The 19,534-nt window shown below is 50.6% G+C and overlaps 1 protein-coding gene across 1 annotated transcript; it reads right to left on the reverse strand.

Annotated features, from left to right (window-relative positions):
• Positions 1-6,503: 6,503 nt before the first annotated feature.
• Positions 6,504-15,869, reverse strand: KLK5 (kallikrein related peptidase 5). The gene is made up of 5 exons (XM_068992518.1): positions 15,797-15,869; positions 13,005-13,266; positions 11,840-12,096; positions 11,578-11,711; positions 6,504-6,659 (listed from the first exon to the last, which is right to left on the reverse strand). The coding sequence occupies exons 1-5, from the start codon at positions 15,867-15,869 to the stop codon at positions 6,504-6,506; spliced, it is 882 nt and encodes a 293-aa protein (XP_068848619.1).
• Positions 15,870-19,534: the final 3,665 nt, after the last annotated feature.

Here is a 19,534-nt window from a genome sequence, read left to right on the forward strand (position 1 = left end):
TCATACACACATGATTATTAACATTATCATCGCCGGTTTGCACGGAATCCCTCTTTTATCTGTCTCCTCTCCCTCCCTCCTTCCATCCTTCTTTCTCTGTCTTCTCTCCTTCCCTCTCTTCCTTCCTCCTTCCGCCTCATAAACTATGTCACGTAGCTCTTGTATGTATTTTTAACTGATGTCACTGGCGTTGGATTACACATCTCCCTCTCTTCCTAGTCGCTTTTCAAACAAGCGCTGTGTTTCTACGACCCGACCATGCTTTTTGTGTTCCTGCGTCTGGCTCATTGCAGGAACTCCACGGAGGGTGTCCCCACGTTCACCCAAGAGTCTCCCTGGAAACAGACACTCCATGGCTGCCAACTCCAACCACAAAGAACACTGCGGGGCACATCCTCGTACGTGTCCCCTCATGGGTGTGTAAGAATTTCTTTGGGATGGATAGCCACGATAGAAATGGCTGAATCATGGGGTGTGGGTATACTTAATTTGATGAAATAGTGCCAGAATCCTTCTTCAGAGAATTGAAACCACCACACACGTACCCAAGCAGCTCCTGAATATTCTAATGTCTATACATCCCTAGCAATACTTCACACTACGTATCCTCCTAATTTTCTCCACCCTCACCGGCCAGAAAGTAGTATTTTGTTGTTTCAGTTTACATTTCTATGATACCTAATGAGTTTGAACATCCCCTCATTTGCATAGCTTTTTTGCAGATTGCCTATTCGAATCCTTTACGTATTTTCCCTTAAGGGTGTCCATCTTATTGCTTATCAATTCACAGGTTGTTCTGGTTGTTGTTCAGTTGACAAGTCAAGTTGTGTCCAGCTCTTTGCAACCTCACGGACTGCACCACGCCAGGCTTCTCTGTCCCTCACTGTCTTCCCAACTTTCCTCAAACTCACGTCCATTGATTCAATGACGCCATCCAACCATCTCATCTTCTGTCGCCCCCTTCTCCTCCCGTCTTCAGTCTTTCCCAGCATCAGGGTCCTTTCTAATGAGTCGGCTCTTCACATCATGTGGCCAGAGTATTGGAGCTTCAGCTTCAGCGTCAGTCCTTCCAGTGAATATTCAGGACTGATTTCCTTTAGGATGGACTGGTTGGATCTCCTGGCAATCCAAGGGATGCTCAAGAGTCTTCCCCAGCACCACAGTTTGAAAGCATCATTTCTCCAGTGCTCAGCCTATTATAGGCATTGGTCTCTTTTCCATCTTTTCCCCTGGTTCATGTTTGATTTTACACATAATTTCTCCCATTCTGACAAATGCCCATCAAAGGTCTGTTATACCCTCCTTTAAACCCAAATTTTTAATTTTATCATGATCAATCTAACCGATGTTTTGTTCTAATATCTTTGCTTTTAAAGTCTTAAGAAGTCATTCCTTGTCCCAGAGATTCAAAGATATTCTCCTTGATTTTTTTCTACTGACTTTATAATGATATCTCTTCCATATTGATCTCTAATACTTCTAGACTTCACTTTCTTGTGTGGTGTCAGATAGAAATCTGGGTTTATTTTCCTTCTCATAGTGAGCCAGTTTTCTTAATACCATTAATTAAGTGTACCCTATTTCCCCTGTTAATAAACAGGGTTAAATAAAACTATTAAATTCCCTATTAAAATTTCCCCTATTAATTTGAGTTGCTACTTTACCGTACTTTATATATAGTACATAATATTACATTGAGTTCCCACGAGTTCTTTCTAAGCTCCTTCTCTGTGTCACTGACCCATTTATCTGTTCTTTCACTAAAGCCTCACTTCAAAAAATACATTCTTTTTTTTGCAGTATGTCTAGTAGGGCAAGAAGCTTATTTCTTGCACCACCATAGCCCTATCCTCACCGCTCACATCACCGTGCAGGAAACACACGGATCCTCTCCACCCTTCCTGGGAACTATTTACTGACACTTGCCCCATCCTGGCCTCCCTGTGGGAAAAGACAGATCCTCACTCAGGAAGAGAAAGTCGAACCTGCCAAGGAAAATCTGCGCAATGTCTTTGCTCAGCTTTTAGTTCCTGGAAACTTTTCCCCCCATCATCTCCTCCCTATCAGCATGCTAAAAACCAACTTCAGTAGCTCAAACACTTGAGGTGTTTTTTTTTTTTTTTTTGAAATATATTTATTTACTTGTCTCATTTTTGGCTGCACTGGGTCTTCGTTGCTGCTCGTGGGGTTTCTCTAGGTGCGGCAAGTGGTGGCTACTGTGTAGCTTGGCGCACAGGCTTCTCACGGCGGTGCCTTCTCGTTGCGGAGCACGGGGCTCTAGGCAGGCAGGCTCAGTATTTGCGGTGCTCCGGCTCAGTTGCCCCGCGGCACGTGGGATCTTCCCAGACCAGCGATCAAACCGGGGCCCCTTACATTCCGAGGCGGATTGTTAACCACTGGACCCTCAGGGAAGCCCCAACACTTCAGGTTTTATTCTGTTTCAAGCCCAGATGTTGGAAGTCCATGCCTGAAGCAGATACTGAAGCGGGTCACCAAGAATGCAGGATTCCTCTTGCTTCTTGCGACCCAATCTTTATCCTGTGATTTTTATCCTCAGAGGGGCGGGTCTGCCTCCGGGCACCTACATGCCAGGTGGGAAGAGGGGGAAAGTCCAAACATGATGCTCTCTCTTTTATCAGCAAAACAAAAACTTCCCGGGAAAATCCAGTTGCTAGTTTTCAGCTTCTGTCTTACTGCTTAAAATTGGGTCACATGGCTACCCAGAGGTAGGATGAACGTCCTTACTTGGGTCACGTGCCATGCCGTGGCAACATAGGGTCTCAGGTGGTGATGTGGTACAGAGAATGACGCCCATCTCTTCGACTTCTGTCTTCTGGCCCACACACTTCCCCTCTGATCTCCTGCTGACTCTGGAGTCTAAATCCATCCAGGACGTCTCCGGGTTCTACCATCAGCAGAAAGAAGAATGCGGATGGGGTGGGTGGAGAATCAAAGCGCACAGCTTCTCCAAAACTCTTTTCACCATCGGTTTTTTTTTTTTTTTTTTCAGTTTTGGGGGTGTAATATTTATTTATTTGGCTGCACCGGGTCTTGGTTGCGGCATGTGGATTTATTTCCCTGACCAGGAATGTGGGGAGGGCCGAGTCTTAGCCACTGGACCAACAGGCAAGTCCAACAGATGTTACATTAGGAAAAAGGTAAGCTGTTTAAAACTGTTGAAGAACCTAGAAACTACTCCAATACTTATCCAAAGTAAAAACGAGTGAGTAAGTTGAAGCACGTTTACACAATAACATACAGGGCAACGGTGAGAAGGAAACGTTCACATCTATAGACAAAAATCTGGGTGAACTGAGAGCAAATACAATATTGAAGTCTGGATTCTGAAGACCAAAGCTCCTGTCCCCAGATGTGTCTGTTTCCTCGACCGCCACACCCTGAAGCCTTCTCAGGGGCACTACCCCGTGGGTCGCTGCTGAAGGTTGGGTGATGGACTGCTTGGCCCGTACTAGTTGGCCCCACCTCCTTAACCATAGCTGATTGGATCCAGAGTCAGCACCTGACCCACGAGCAGCCAATCAGATTTTTTCCTCTCTGTTGACTGTGAACTAAGACAACCCAATCACTGGAGCCAGTTGTCCCAGAAGTGATGAGAAAACAGAGGCGGCCCCTTGCAGAAAATGAGAAGAGACCATGAAAGCAAGGTTGCATGGGGAAAGAGTGAGCCGTCCTAGAGCTCACTATCCGTCCCATCGTTTTCCAACTGCAAGTCATGGACAGTCTGTTGATAACGCACCTCCCTTTTTAACTTTGGCCAATAAGTTTTGTTTTCCACCAATATCTGGAATGATCTGCTTAGCATTGTCACCAGCCGGCTTTAAAACCTCTGATGGCTTCCCGACCTTTTAGGGAAACAAACAAACCAGCTTCCAGGTATATTGGTCTTCTTTGCGTTCTCAGAAATACCCATCCTATCACCATCTTGCAGCCTGTGCACTTATCCTTTTATCTGGAATTCCAGGTCCCAGACATTCACGGGGCTGGTCACTTTTCATCTCGCATGCTGTTGTTAAGTCACCAAGTCGTGTCTGACTCTTTGGGACCCCATGGACTGTAGCCCACCAGCCTCTTTGGTCCATGGGATTTTCTAGATAAGAATACTGGAGTGGGCTGCCATTTCCTTCTCCAGGGGATCTTCCCAACACAGGGATAGAACCTGCTTCTCCTGTGTTAGCAGACGGGTTCTTTACCATTGAGCCACCAGAAAAACACTTCATCTTGCAGGTCTCAGCTCAAATGCCTCCTCCTCTGAGAGGCCCTTTACATTAGTTTCTTGTTGCTGATGTAACAAATGATCACAACAGAAATTAGTAGCATACAACAGAAATTACTGTCTTACGGTTCTGGAGGTCAGATGTTCACAGTGTTGTCTCACTGGGCTAAAATCAAGGCACTGGCAGACAGGACTGAATTCCTTTTGGGAGCTCTCAGGGAGAATCCGTTTCTGAGCCTTTTTCATTAACAGCATTCCTAGGCTCATGGCCCCTTCCTTTATCTTCAAAGCCATCAGCAGCCATGAAATTAAAAAACGCTTACTTCTTGGAAGGAAGGTTATGACCAACCTAGACATCATATTAAAAAGCAGAGACATTACTTTGCCAACAAAAGTCTGTCTAGTCAAGGCTATGGTTTTTCCAGTAGTCATGTATGGATGTGAGAGTTGGACTATAGAGAAAGCTGAGTGCCGAAGAATTGATGCTTTTGAATTGTGGTGTTGGAGAAGACTCTTGAGAGTCTCTTGGACTGCAAGGAGATCCAACCAGTCCATCCTAAAAGAAATCAGTCTTGGGTGTTCATTGGAAGGACTGATGTTGAAGCTGAAGCTCCAATACTTTGGCCACCTGATGTGAAGAGCTGACTCATTTGAAAAGACCCTGATGCTGGGAAAGATTGAGGGCAGGAAGAGAAGGGGACGACAGAGGAGGAGATGGTTGGATGGCATCACCGACTCGATGAACATGGGTTTGGGTGAACTCCGGGAGTTGGTGATGGACAGGGAAGCCTTGTGTGCTGAGGTTCGTGGGGTCGCAAAGAGTCGGACACGACTGAGTGACTGAACTGAACTGATTCCTAGGCTCACGGCTCCTTCCTTCATCTTCAAAACCATCAGCATAGCATCGTCCAGTCTCTCTCTCATTTTGACTCCCTACCCTGCTTCCTTCTTATAAGGGCCTTTGGATAGTATTGGCCTTTCCCTCTCAAAATCCTTGGAGAAGGCAATGGCACCCCACTCCAGTACTCTTGCCTGGAAAATCCTATGGATGGAGGAGCCTGGTAGGCTGCAGTCCATGGGGTCACTAAGAGTTGGACACAACTGAGCGACTTCACTTTCACTTTTCACTTTCGTGCACTGAAGAAGGAAATGGCAACCCACTCCAGTGTTCTTGCCTGGAGAATCCCAGGGATGGGGGAGCCTGATGGGCTGCTGTCTATGGGGTTGCACAGAGTCGGACACGACTGAAGTGACTTAGCAGCAGCAGCAGCAGCAACATCCTTTGCCATGTAAAGTCATGAAGCTCCCCTGGTGGCTCAGACAGTAAAGAACCTGCCCTCAATGCTGGATACCTGGGTTCGATTCCTGGGTCGTGAAGAACCCCTGAAGAAGGAAATGGCAACACACTCCAGTATCCTTGCCTGGAGAATCTCATGGACAAAGGAGCCTGGTGTGCTTCATGCAGTCCATGGGTCGCAAAAAGTAGGACACGACTGAGCAAACTAACACACACATGAAGTCACATATTCACAGATTCCAAGGATTAGGATGTGGACACCTTGGGACGAGGGTGGGGGTGGCTACTGCTCCCCCACACCCTTCTGACCATCCAGTATAAATACGCCCCTCCCCCAACATTCCTTTTCTTCCCCCAGGCCTGTTCTCCTTTTACTCATATCACTTACACACTTATTAGAGTATAAAATGTGTTTGTCTATCTTTTCTGCTCTGCCCGCTGTAGTATCCGCAGCATGTGGACCCATTCCTGGCAGGAAATCGTCAGTCGATCAGCATTTGTGAATAAACTGAAACGCTGATCGAAGGAATCTCTGTTTCCTGCAGTCGCGAAGATGACCCAACAGAGCAAACGGCAGTGCAGAGGGGCCAGTGACTTGTTCCTGGCCGCCCGGCCGTTCAAGGAAGAGACTACACACGGAGCCCGCTTCTCAGATGCTTTATTTCTGGGATCAAATCTGGGTCACAGCTGCAGAGAAGGTGGACTCTGGACTTGAGGAAGGAAGCACTGGGGAGACTGAGGTGCAGCCTTCACCCTGGGTGTTATGGGGACTGAATTCAGGATCCGACCAGAAGGACTGGTCTCTCCAATGCCCGGGAAGGGGGATCTTGACTCCAGGTGGAGGGCGGCGCTGGAGGGATGAGCAACCTCAACATTTTAGGGAAGGAACTGGGGTCTGGAAGGGGACTTGTGGGGGGATTGGGGGGATCGGGGGGGACGAGGGGAGTCCAGAATGCCCGGTCCAGGAGTGAATCACGAATTGCACTTGATAGTGTCCTGGATCCACTTGGTGAAGCGACAGAGGTTGGTGTAGACGCCGGGTCTGTTGGGCTGGGCGCAGGGGAAGTCTCCCCAGGACACGAGGCCCTGCAGGGAGCCGTTGCAGACCACAGGGCCCCCGGAATCACCCTGTGGAGGAGAGAGGGAGGCACAGAGAGGCAGCGATGCGGGGAGGTGGAGGGAGGGGGTCACACAGATGAGGAAGGCACCAGAGGGCGAGACACAGGTAAAGAGACACACGGAGAGCATATTACTCTTTCACCCCAAGCCCACCCTTCAGAAACCCCCTTTGTCCCTCTCTGGGCTTCCCAGGTGGCTCAGATGGTATAGAATCTGCGTGCAATGCGGGAGACCTGGGTTTGATTGCCTGGATCAGGAAGACCCCTTGGAGAAGGGAATGGCTACCCACTCCAGTATACTTGCCTGGAGAATCCCATGGACACAGGAGCCTGGCGGGCTATAGTCCATGGGGTCGCAGAGAGTTGGACACGACTGAGTGACTAATACGCGCTGACCGTTTGTCCCGCTCTACCCAAAGCCCAGCCTCTTTTCTGTCTGTCTCCCTCACGGCCTGTCTCTGTGTTTCCTTCTATTTCTTTCTCCCTCTTCCCTCCAACCTTGGAATACTGAGTTTCTCCTCCTGGACACGCCTTCCTTTCCCTTCCTCACTCTTTACCCATCCTCGACACCAATCTGCCTTGTACCTATACCCCACTTTTGCAGAGGAGCAGTCGTTAACCCCTGGGTGAAGATTTTTCAGCCTGGCATTGCTAACATTCTGCAGGCTTGCTCAGTCATGTAGTCGTGTCTGACTCTTTGCGATCCCATGGCCTGTGGCCCACCAGGCTCTTCTGTCCATGACATTCTCCTGGCAAGAATACTGGAGTGGGTTGTTATTTCCTCCTCCAAGGGACCTTCCTGACTCAGGGATGGAACCTGTGTCCCCGGTGGCTTTTGCACCTGCAGGTGCATTCTTTACCACTAAGCCACGTGGGAAACCCACTGGGACCACAGTTCTTCACTGTGGGCGGCTGTCCTGTGCATTGTAAGACCTTTAGCAGCAGCCCTCCAGCCACTACACACCAGGAGCTCCCTCCCTCCCCAGACACACTGAGATGACCAAAAACATCTCCAGGCATTGTCACACGTTCCCCGGGGGTTCAGAATTGAGGATCCGCTCTCGCGGACTAATTTGGGTTGCCTGTGCTTAATTCCCTTAGCTCCCTGTAATTACCCTTCCTATAATAATACTCGGCATTTTTCCTGTCACTTCTTGTTTATGTTTATGCAAAATCCCTCCGACCTGACTTCTCGTATTATAATGCAGATGCTGTTTTCCAGGCAGAAAAAGCTCTGCTGCCCCAATCGCTAAATTTCCACTTTTTTGTGGTTTAATTTCTCTTTTTTTTTGTTCGCTCTTTCTTAATATCCCTGCAGAGTTCCTTTCGCTCTGCAGTGAGTTAACTGCTCTGAGCCTTGGCTCCTTGTCTGTAAAACAGAGTTAATAATAATGGTTAAATGGGTTAATTGAGCTGATGCTTCTGAACCACTTAAAAAGAGTGTCTGGCAATTAATTAGCTCCTATTATTATAGTATTAGTATGATTGTTATTACTTCTTGCTTTTAGCGGCCACGCCCAGACTGCATTCGGGTATGAAAAAGCCACTTGAGGTTTAGGAAAAAAAAAAAAAAAAAAACCAAGGTACTACCCTTGGCTACAGAAAGGCTACGTATTTTACGATGTTGACATCTGGATACTGAGTGAAGTAAGACAGACAGAGGAGTAACATCTCTTTTACGTGGAATCTAAAAAGAAATGATACACAGGATCTTATTTACAAAACAGAAAGAGAGTCACAGGCTTAGAGAACAATTTTCGCATGCCAAGGGGAACGGATAGTTAGGGAGTTTTGGGATGGACATGTACAGCTGCTCTGTTTCAAATGGATAACCAATAAGGACCTACTGGAGAGAATGCGGAACCCAATGTCATGTGGTAGCCTGGATGGGAGGGGAGTTTGGGGGGAGAATGGATACATGTATGTGTGTGACTGGGTCCCTTTGCTGTTCACCAGAAACTGTCACAACACTGTTGATTGGCTCCACCCCAATACAAAATTTAAAGCTTTTTTTTTTTTTAAGATTTTGGTATCTGAATCAGATGTGCTTTCTTCTCATAAAAACCCCTCCATCCAGATGTGTGTGCTTCTAGTGTTAACTGGGAACAGAGATTAAGCTGCTGGACCCGGGCAGTTTTTGCAATTGTTACATTTGTAAGATTTTTGGGGTAGGGGAGCTTTCCCCAGACATCAGAATGGGTCTGGAGTGCTGTCTGAGCCCACAGCTTACTAAACACCAGTATTACTGAACATACATCCTGCCAGCAGAGAGCTTGTTAATTTACATTCCTCTAGAGGGAGGAGGGCTCCTTTGGAGGGGGGAGGTTTCCCAGGTGGCACTAGTGGTAAAGAACCCACCTGCCAAGTTCAGGAGACAAAAGAGATCCAGGTTTGATCCCTGGGTTGGGAAGATACCCTGGAGAAGGAAATGGCAAGCCACTCCATTATTCATGGCCTGGAGAATCCCATGGACAGAGAAGCCTGGCGGGTTACAGTCCATGGGATCACACAGAGTCAGACTAGACTGAAGCAACTTAGCACGCATCCAGACCCTTTGGGGACCTGACTACAGGGAAGGGTCCTGAGCTGTAACATTAATTTCTGTCATCCTCAACAAATAGAGTGGCCATGAGAACATAAAGAAGCTGTGTCCTGGGAATCAAGAAATATTTGCGGAACACTGGGTTCCACTCATCCTTCCACTCTCAACCTCTGTCCCCTAAACATGCTGGCTCTTTTTTTTATTCTTTGAATCAGTAGAACTCCCGCCTGCCTCAGGGCCTTTGCACATGCTTTTCTTGCCATTAACTTGTGGAAGGCTGGCTCCTGTGTGTCATTCAATCTCTGCTCGGATGTCACCTCCTCAAGGTCCTTCCAGAAACCCTTCCGTATGTCGCTCTTCCATCACTTGCTGTCATAAAACTACATTTTATTTTCTTCATGGTCCTTACCACTTTCTGAAATTATGCTGTTTATGCAGTTTCTTGACCATAGAACTGTTTTAAAAAATTTATTGACTACACCAATAACTTTGTGATCAATCTTGTTGATTAAATACTGCCTTTAAAAAAATACCCCTAGTTCCTGTTTTCCGTTTTTGAGATGTTTTATGAGCATCTGTCAGAAAACATTCCTACTACAGATTTTGTGGGGATAAGACTCTTAGGACTGCACTTGCCTGAAAAGTGCCGACATAAATAAGACAAACCTGTGGTGTGTATCAGGGCTTCCCTGGTGGCTCAGATGGTAAAGAATCTGTCTGCCGTGCAGGTGACCCGGGTTCAATCCCTGGGTGGGGAAGATCCCCTGGAGGAGGGTGTGGCAGCCCACTCTAGGATTCTTGTCTGGGAAATCCCATAGACAGAGGAGCCTGGCGGGCTACATACAGCCCATGGGGTCGCAAAGAGTCAGGCACGACTGAGCAACTGAACACACGTGATATATGTGGTACGAATGGGATGTGGGATCGTTTTTCTGGGCACACCCTGCCTGTCCTTACAACACAGGCTTGATCTCTCCCTTGAGACGAGTGCTGTCTGACGCAGTGGCCACTAGCTAGCTACATGGTGTTCTTGAGCACTTGAGACATGGCTAGCCCCGACTGAGATATGCTGTCAGTGGGAAAGGACACACTGGTGCAAACAAAAAGCAAACAAGAAAAAAAAAAAACAGGAAAAAGAAAAACCATTGAAAAACATCCACACTAGCTTTCAAAGACTTACTATGAGACTCAAAGGATATAAAACACCTTATTCCTAATTCTTACATATTAATTACATTTTGAAATGGTGGTACTTAGGATACATAGGAGAAGGCAATGGCACCCCACTTCAGTACTTTTGCCTGGAAAATCCCATGGACAGAGGATGGTAGGCTGCAGTCCATGGGGTCGCAAAGAGTCTAAGCAACTTCACTTTCACTTTTCACTTTCAAGCATTGGAGAAGGAAATAGCAACCCACTCCAGTGTTCTTGGCTGGAGAATCCCAGGAACGGTGGAGCCTGATGGGCTGCCGTCTATTGGGTCGCACAGAGTCAGACACGACTGAAGTGACTTAGCAGCAGCAGCAGCAGCAGCAGCAGGATACATGGGATGAAATAGGGTATATTATTATTGCATGTGGCCCACCAGGCTCCTCTGTCCATGGGATTCTCCAGGCAGGAATACTGGAGTGGGTTGCTATTTCCTTCTCCGGGGGATCTTCCCCACCCAGGGATCAAACTTTTGTCTCCTCACTGACAGGCGCATCTTTACCACTGAGCCACCATTATTATTATTATCGTCATTATCATTATTATTATTTGCTGGGTCTTCATTGCAGCACGTGGGCTTAGTTGTCCCTCAGCATGTGGGAGTTTATTTCCCGAACCAGGGATCAAACCCATGTCCCCTGCGATGCAAGGTAGATTCTCAACTACTGGCCCACCAGGGAAATCCCAAACTATATTATTAAAATAGTTAATTTCACCTGTTTGTTTTCACTTTTTTTTTTTTTTACATGTAACTATGGGTGAAAGCGTTACTCATTCAGTTGTGTCTGACTGTCTGTGTGACCCCATGGACTGTATCCCTTCAGGCTCCTCTGTCCATGGGAGTCTCCAGGCAAGAATACTGCAGTGGATTGCCATGCCTTCCTCCAGGGAATCTTCCTGACCCAGGGATTAAATCTGCACTGGACGCAGATTCTTTACTGTCTGAGCCACCAGGGAAGCCCAGGAAGTTACATGTAATTACCGGAATGTTTAAAATTACCCGTAAGGCTCGCATGATGTTTTACTTGAAAGCGTTGCTCCAGAATATGAGCTCTGTGGGAACAGAGGGTCTCACTGATTTGATCATCACGGGGTCCCCAGGACACAGCAAGGTTCCAGGTACATAGGTGGTTTCGGTGTGTATCAGCTGAATGAATGGAGAAGTCTCCAGCCTTACCTGGCAAGAGTCTCTGCCCGCCTGGTCCCCAGCGCAGAACATGGTGTTATCGACTTGGTTTGGATAGGCCTTCTTGCACTGCTCGTCACTCAGCACCGTGATGTTCAGGCACTGGAGGGCTTTGGGGAAGGTAACTGTCGAAAAGAGAGACCGCAGAGTGGAGGCAGGTGGTGAGGAAGACGGGGGAGGGGCAGAGTGCTCAGAGATGGAGAAGGGGAGAAGGCAGACATAGGCGGGCGTCGAGAGAGACCCGAACACTCACCCTGGGGACTGCTGGTTGTTCCCCAGCCGGACACCAGGCAGCTGGTCCCGGCAGAGGGACAACGGGAGGCGATGTTGATGGGCCTGACATGCGGAGTCTCGTGGATCCTCTTGTTCAGTTTGATGAGCATGAGGTCGTTGGAATGGCCGGGGTGGGAGTAGCCAGGGTGGGGGATGGATTTGATGCCCTGGAACAGCTGCTGCCCGGACTCATACATGGGTGACAGCGAGTGGTGGCCAAGACGGACTCTGAAAAATCTGAGGAAGGTGGGTGCTGATCACCCCGCCGACTCTGATCCCGACCCCCAGATGCAATACCAAATCCCATGCCAAACCTACCCCCAACGTCACAGCCATCCTCAATCCATCCCCGACACCATCTTTGCCTCCGACCCTTTGCCTAACCCCACCCCAGTCACAATGGCAACGCATCTCCAGCCTGTCCCCAGCGCCAACTCTAATCCTTTCCCCACAGAAAGTGAAGTGAAAGTCGCTCAGTCGTGTCTGACTCTTTGCGACCCCATGGACTGTAGCCCACCAGGCTCCCCTGTCCATGGGATTCTCCAGGCCAGAATACTGGAATGGGTGGCCTTTCTCTTCTCCAGGGGGTCTTCCCAACCCAGGGATCAAACCCAGGTCTCCTGCATTGCAGGAGGATTCTTTACCAGTTGAGCCACAATGGAAGCCCCCCACAAAAACCATGAACAAATGCATTCTCAACCCCAAATACAGCCATCCTCAATCTCACATTCATGCTAAGTTGCTCAGTCATGTCCAACTATTTGCAGCCCCATGGACTGTAGCCCACCAGGCTCCTCTGTCCATGGGATTCTCCAGGCAAGAATACTGGCAGCGGGTTGCCATTTCCTCCTCCAGGGGATTTTCCCTACCCTGGGATCGAACCCGCGTCTCCTGTGTCTCCTGCTTTGCATTCATAACCATCCAGCGTTTGCATTTCTAGCCTTAAATCCAGCTCATCCCTAACTCCCATCCCCTACCACAACCCCCTCCCAGTCTAACATCATCCCCGCCCCACTCTCCTCCCCAGCTCCATTCTAAATCCCATCCCCAACTCTGCCACCTCCTGCTCCCTCGACCCCATCCCATCCTCACCAGACCCCCCCCCATGCCCCTCCCCCAGCCCTCCTCCTGGAGCCCCCACTCACTGCTTGCGGCAGTGGGCAGCCGTGAGCAGCCACTGCGGGTCCACCAGCACGGCCCCACAGTAGAGCTTGTTGAATCTCACCAACAGCGCACCCTGCCACGGCTGGCTGTTCCTCTCGCAGTCGGTCCCATTCACAATGCGGCTGCTGCTCTCATCCGCCCGGGTGTCCTCCGTCGCCCCGGGCCTGAGGTCCTGGGTGCTCCCAGAGGGCCCCATGGCAGACGGGTCATCGCAAGAAGCCACATCGTTTGCAAGAACCGGGTCTGGGGGCGGAAAGTGGGCGTGATGGAGCTCGGGGGCGGGGCCAGTCGACGGATGAGGGGCGGGGCTAGGGCCCTAAGGGGTGGGGCCTAGTTTCCAAAAGTGAGGAAGTCAAGCCTTCGAGAGAGCCGGGTCTGGGCTTGTGTGGGCAGGGCCTGAAATGTGGATGGGGCTTGGAATCGATTTGGGTGAGGCCAAGGCCAGGGTCACGTGAAGGAGTGATTCTATAAAGAGTCCTGACGTTGGAGGAAGAGGCCAGGGCTGGGTTCTAGGAACTGTAGCCAGGACTGGAGGTGGAACCTGGCCCAAGGAGGTAAACCCAGAGAAGCTGGGGCTTTCTTGGTGGAGGGGCACAGCCGCAGTGTGGACAAAGTCTGGACCAGGGGTATGGTTGAGAAAAAGGGGCAGAGCTAGGAAAAGTGCTCAGACTGGGGCAGGGGGAAAGGGTTCATCGGAGTGGGGCGGTGGAGAGCAGGGTTGTTTTGTGAATTCAAAAACACAAATGTGCACCCTTCTTCCTCACACAAACCTGCACGAAGAGACCCAGATGCCTTACTCCATCACTGGTCATCCATCGCCTGTTCATCGCCTGTCAGACATGCACACACACAGCGACATGAATCATCCCCACACGCAGCTCTGCCTCGTGGTGCACACGCTCCCCAAGTACACTCATGCCGGGGAGGCTGACACTTTTCCAGTGGTCGTGTATGGATGTGAGAGTTGGCCTATATAGAAAGCTGAGCACTGAAGAATCGATGCTTTTGAACTGTGTTGTTGGAGAAGATTCTTGAGAGGCCCTCGGACTGCAAGGAGATCCAACCAGTCCATCCTAAAGGAGATCAGTCCTGAATATTCACTGGAGCTGAATATTCATGCTGAAGCTGAAGCTTCAATACGTTGGCCACCCGTTGTGAAGAACTGACTTATTGGAATAGACCCTGATGCTGGGAAAGATTGAAGGTGGGAGAAGGGGACAACAGAGGATGAAATGGTTCAATGGTATCACCGACTTGATGGACATGAGTTTGAGTAAGCTCCGGGAATTGGTGATAGACAGGGAAGCCAGGTGTGCTGCAGTCCATGGGATTGCAAAGAGTCGGACACGACTGAGTGACTGAAATGAACTCACACGATCTCACTCACCCACACACAGTACCTTAGTGACCTGTGTGTGTATATATATATATATATATATATATATATATATATATTTACCCTGTGCACAGACATGTAGAGACTGCCCCTCACTTCTGCACACAGCACATTAGCATAGTGACAAGGTTAGACGGGCTCTGTGGACCAAGCATGACACAGGGCAAGTCACCTAGCCTCATTCACTGTCACACAGCCACTCTCTCATGGTGACAGCCTCTTCCGCACACTTGGTCTGTCACAGGAGGGATGGGAACTCCACACACACCACTGTGTGGTCACACATACAACCCCTATAAACACGCAGTCATGGGGACTTCCCTGGTGGTCCAGTGGCTAAGACTCCGAGCTCCCGATACATGGGGCCCAGGTTCGATCCATGGTCAGGGAGCTAGATCCTACAAACACACGGCCACATACAGTCATCCATACATGGAGCCTTAATCAGCCACACAAAGTTGTTGTTCAGTCACTCAATCGTGTCTGACTCTTTGTGACCCTATGGGCTGCAGCATGCCAGGCCTCCCTGTCCCTCACCCTCTCCTGAAGTTTGCCCAAGTTCATGTCCATTGCATCAATGATGCCATCCAGCCATCTCATCCTCTGTCATCCCCTTCTCCTCTTGCCCTGAATCTTTCCCAGCATCAGCGTCTTTTCCAATGAGTTGGCTCTTCGCATCAGGTGACCAAAATACTGGAGCTTCAGCTTCAGCATCAGTCCTTCCAATGAGTGTTTCAGGGTTGATTTCCCTTAAGATCGACTGGTTTGATCTCCTTGCTGTCAAACCAGTGAGCAATACCTGTAGCCATCACAAAGAGCGCCACCCATAACCACCGATAACCTTGCACCCAGCCACAATCACACAGTCACAGATGGCTACCTGAAGGCCCCTAGCCACACATTTTCACGGCGCCAAGCACTTTTGTCAGACACAATCCTGTGATGCAGGGACAGAAACCAGCTGGCATCCATACAGCCGAACAGCCACACACAGCCACGCACGCAGTAGCACTCACAGCGCACACACAGCCACACACACAATCACTGAGACACACACATCGTCTTAGATGTACACACACTCAGTCACACGATCACATGTACAGTCTCAAAGGGTAGTCCCACCTGTCACAGAGAGTCACTTGATATGGGAAAAGGCAACACACACACACACTTACACTCACACACACACACACACACACACACGCACGTACGTGGCAGTCCCACCGCCACACACAATCACAAATGCAGATTCGCAGTCACCCGACCCTGGGGCCATAACTAGTCACACGGAGTTCCCCTGGATCACAGAGTCCCTGACAGCTCCCCACCCCGCCCCAGCACGGTTGGCCTGTGTGCACACACTGGGGTCCTGGTTACCTGTCGCCCCCAGAATCAGGGCTGAGATTAGTGCAGGGACCATCCAGGACCAGGGGGCTCCTGCTGCGGCCATGGTCTTTGCACCTGATGGAGGTGGGTGGGGGAGAAGAAGGTGGGCAGGTGATTCTGGGACCACTTATCCCACCCCCATCTCCTTCTGCACCCTGTTGCTCAGAGCAGAGAGGGGCCATGAGCACGTGGTCCACCCAGAGTGCTGAGTTGAGGCTAGGGGAAAATTCTAGACTTCGGAGCATCCTCCCGTCTCCGGTCTCCAAGCGAGGATGGACATGGGATGGAGAGAGGACCCGGACTCATCCTTCCCAGACCAGAGCCCACGCGAAGCCGTCTCTGCGTCCCTTCGCCCCTCCCCAGGGCTCACCTGCCGCGTCCCCCAAGGTGGGGGCTGGGGGGGTGGGGACCCGGCTCCCGGCTCAGCCGCAGACTCTCAGGCCGCCGCCGCCGCCGCCGCCGCCGCCGCCGCCGCGGTCCTGCAGCCGCCACCTTCTCCTCCTCCTCGGCTCCTGGCACCGGCCTGGGTTATAACCACCTACTGATCCCCGGGGCGCATTCCCGGGTAGTGAGGCGCCCTACCGGGCTTTAGCAACCACTCCTCCGGCCTTCCCCCGACCTCCGCCCCCAGAACATCCCCCCCACCCAGTCCCGAAAGCCACTCCCTACCTCCCTGGCCCCGGGATGGGGAGGGGTCTCCAGAGTTCTGGCCCCGGGGCCTCCCCGAGCCCCAAACCCAGCGCCTCGCCCTCTCGGAGGCGCGCTGGGCTCGGTTTTCCGTCTTCCCTGCGCCTTCTCTCGTTCGGCTTCCCCTGCCCTCCTCCCTCTGCTCTAGGCTTCTCGCTGTGTTCCGCTTGCCTTGGAATCTTTGAGTCCCTTTCAGTATTAAGGCGCCCAACCAGTGTCCCTTTCTGCTTCATTTCGTACAGCTTCATTGAGGTATGACTGAGCTACGATAAAATGCTCATGTTCAATATGTACAACGTGATGCGTTCTGACCCACATTCATCCAACCATCCCCCCAGCCAGGATAACAAATGTACCCATCACCTCCAGCATTTGTTCGTGCCTTTTATGTGTTTCTGTGCTTCTCAATTAGCCTCTCTTTCTCCGCATCCCGGGTCTCTTTCTGTAGCTTTTCTGCTGCCTCTCTCTTTTCTGACTCTACCCTTCCCTGTCTCCTATCTCTATTTCTGTCTCTGGATCTTCATCTTCTTCTTTCCCTCCTTCCCTCTCTCTCTGTGTCACTGAGTGCGTATATCTCCGCATCTCTCTGTCCCCCTGTCTCCCTCGCAGTCCATCTGGGGCCAGGAAGACTCCGGCCACGTTACCGAGGGACCCCCTCCACGCCTCCTCCTGACCCGCATCCAGGACCTGGTGCCTTGGGGGCAGAAAGGGGCAGGGATCTGGTCTAGGGGCCCCCGCAGATGCCTTCCACAGACTGCTGCCTACAGCCAGGTGTGGGTGAGAGCTGGGCAGGGCCACCCGCCAATGGGGAAGGAAGCCAAGAGGCTGGGAGAACGGGTGGGTGGCTCCTGGCCCCTCAGGAAATGGGGCGCTGGGTGGGGGCCCGAAGGGTGCCTACTCCCTCCCTGGTTCCAGGCCATCGGGGCTGCCTCTCCTGGCCTCTTACCATCCGGGCTCTTCTTTCGGTCTGCCCCCCAGCTCTCTGCATCTGTCTTTAACTGTGTCTCCGAGTCTCTGTCTCTGCCAAGGACTCATCCAACACCTACTTCCTGAGCACCTACTGTGTGCCAACTCAGGTCTCTCTGTGAACAAAACCAGACAAGGGCGTCTGGAGATGCTGCTTTTGCAGAGCTCACGTTCCTTGAGCTGTCTTGTCCACCTCTGTAATCCAGAACCGTTGACTGGGAGGATTTAGAGCCCGAGGCTGGTTTCAGTGTGTAGGGGAAAAAAAAAAGTCAAAACATAAGAGTCTGAGGCTTATTTTGCCTATTGCAATGCATTAACATGACAAATCCTGCATCCTACTTCTTTCTTAGTCTCTTAAGCTTAGCTCACTCACCTTTTTAATTCCAAATTCCAGAAAGGTTTTTTTGTTTGTTTGCTCTGGTTTGGGGGGAGTTCTTTTTTTGCATTTTAATTTATTATTGAAGTAGAGTTGATTTACCATGTTGTGCTAATTTCAAATTTTGCCTTGATAAAATTTCAGCTTCCTTTGGTTCTTGAGACATCTGAGTGTGCTTTTTCTCAGCTCTAAATATCTTTAGGACCTAGAGACCGTCTGGAATGGCCACTCTGATTATTTCTGACATCATTCTACTCTGCAGGGCAAAACTAAGGTTGCCATTCATGTTGGCGAAGCAAATGGACCGTGGTCTCTGACCCTCCCTCTGATCCTAACTTCTGCTCCAAACTTCAGCTCCCATATTGGACCCTCGTTTCCGTTTCTCTGGGGACCCACTTACTGCTCCGTTCAGCTTTCCGGGAGGATTGCTGGCTTAGATGGCCTTCTGTCTTTCTCAGAGCTCATGCAGTGGGACTAAGTGAGGAGGGTCTCTGCCTGTCTGCTCCCCTCATTTGGGGGGAGCATCTCTGGTCTCTCCACTTCCCTGCCCACCCCCCTCCTCTCCCCTCAACTGGACTGCAGCGCGATCTTCCACATATCTGCCTCCCGATCCAGTCTGTCCTTTTCTCAAGGCCCTTAAGATCAAGGTCAAGTTCTTCCACCTGGCACTCAGGACCCAGGGCCATCTTCCACTGACCTACATTCCCAGCCCCATCACCCACGTCTCCAGCCTCAAACCCCAGCCCCTACCATTCTGGATAATTTACCATGTCAAGGACACATCGGAAGTTCTCACCGCCGCCTCCCTGCCCCACCCAGATTTTTCTACAGGTCGTTAGCATCCTGAGAATGCTCCCGACCCAAGCACCTCCATACTGCATACTCAAATTCAGCCTCCCTTCTCCAGCCCTCCCAGCCCCAGCCCCTGCTCACCCTGCACTTCATCTCTCCCTTCTGGTCCATCCTGCATGTGGTCCCAGAGCTGCGTACTCACACTCTTTCCATGGCTCCCCACTACCCTCAGGAGAAGCCCCAGATTCCCAACCTGGGGTCTGAGGTCCTTTGGGATCTGGTCCCTGCGCTCTCCTCTCATCTCCCATCACTCTCATCCACTCACAGTGGCCTCCCAGCCCTCTCATCTCCCTGCTTATGCTGCTACAAGGGGAGTTTAGTGGAGAAAGCCACCTTAGGGCAGGGCTGGCACAAGGTGGAGGAATCAAGGACATCTCCCCTGAGGGGGAGGAAGATCAAGTTGGGTTGTGAAAGAGAACTAAGGATATCCGAGCTTCAGAGGGGCAGATGAGGCATAAAAGCAAAAAAGCACCGCAAATAATAAATTTCACTCTTTTATTGTTCACGTGGGTGTGCCAGGCACTGTTGTTTGTGTTTCACACTTTTACAACCTTCAATCTCCCCCACCACAGCCACTGCCTTATGAGGCATGTATGATTCCTGTCCTCATTTTTACAGGGGAGAAAACCTACACAGTGAAGGAAGGCAGTTCCTGTGGGTACATGGCTAGCAAGTGGGGGAGCTGGGACCCCCCAACTCGACTTTGGCCAGACAAGAGACCACTTCTCTGTAGGAAGAAATTGAGCCCATGGGGTCATCAAGGGAGGGAGAGATCACTGGAAGGGAATTGTTTGTATTCTGTTAGCGGTGGGGGTAAGACCTTAGCCCGTGTCCACCATCCCACCTAG

The sequence above is a fragment of the Capricornis sumatraensis genome, chromosome 20, assembly GCF_032405125.1.
Source record: "Capricornis sumatraensis isolate serow.1 chromosome 20, serow.2, whole genome shotgun sequence".
Classification (NCBI taxonomy): Eukaryota; Metazoa; Chordata; class Mammalia; order Artiodactyla; family Bovidae; genus Capricornis; species Capricornis sumatraensis.

Coding starts and splice junctions, on each gene's coding strand:
- KLK5 (XM_068992518.1), bottom strand. CDS start 15,869: ATGGCCGCAGCAGGAGCCCCCTGGTCCTGGATGGTCCCTGCACTAATC. Junction 13,267..15,796: donor CCTGATTCTGGGGGCGACAG/GTAACCAGGACC, acceptor TTCCGCCCCCAG/ACCCGGTTCTTGCAAACGAT. Junction 6,660..11,577: donor CGGGCAGAGACTCTTGCCAG/GTAAGGCTGGAG, acceptor TCTCCTCCACAG/GGTGATTCCGGGGGCCCTGT.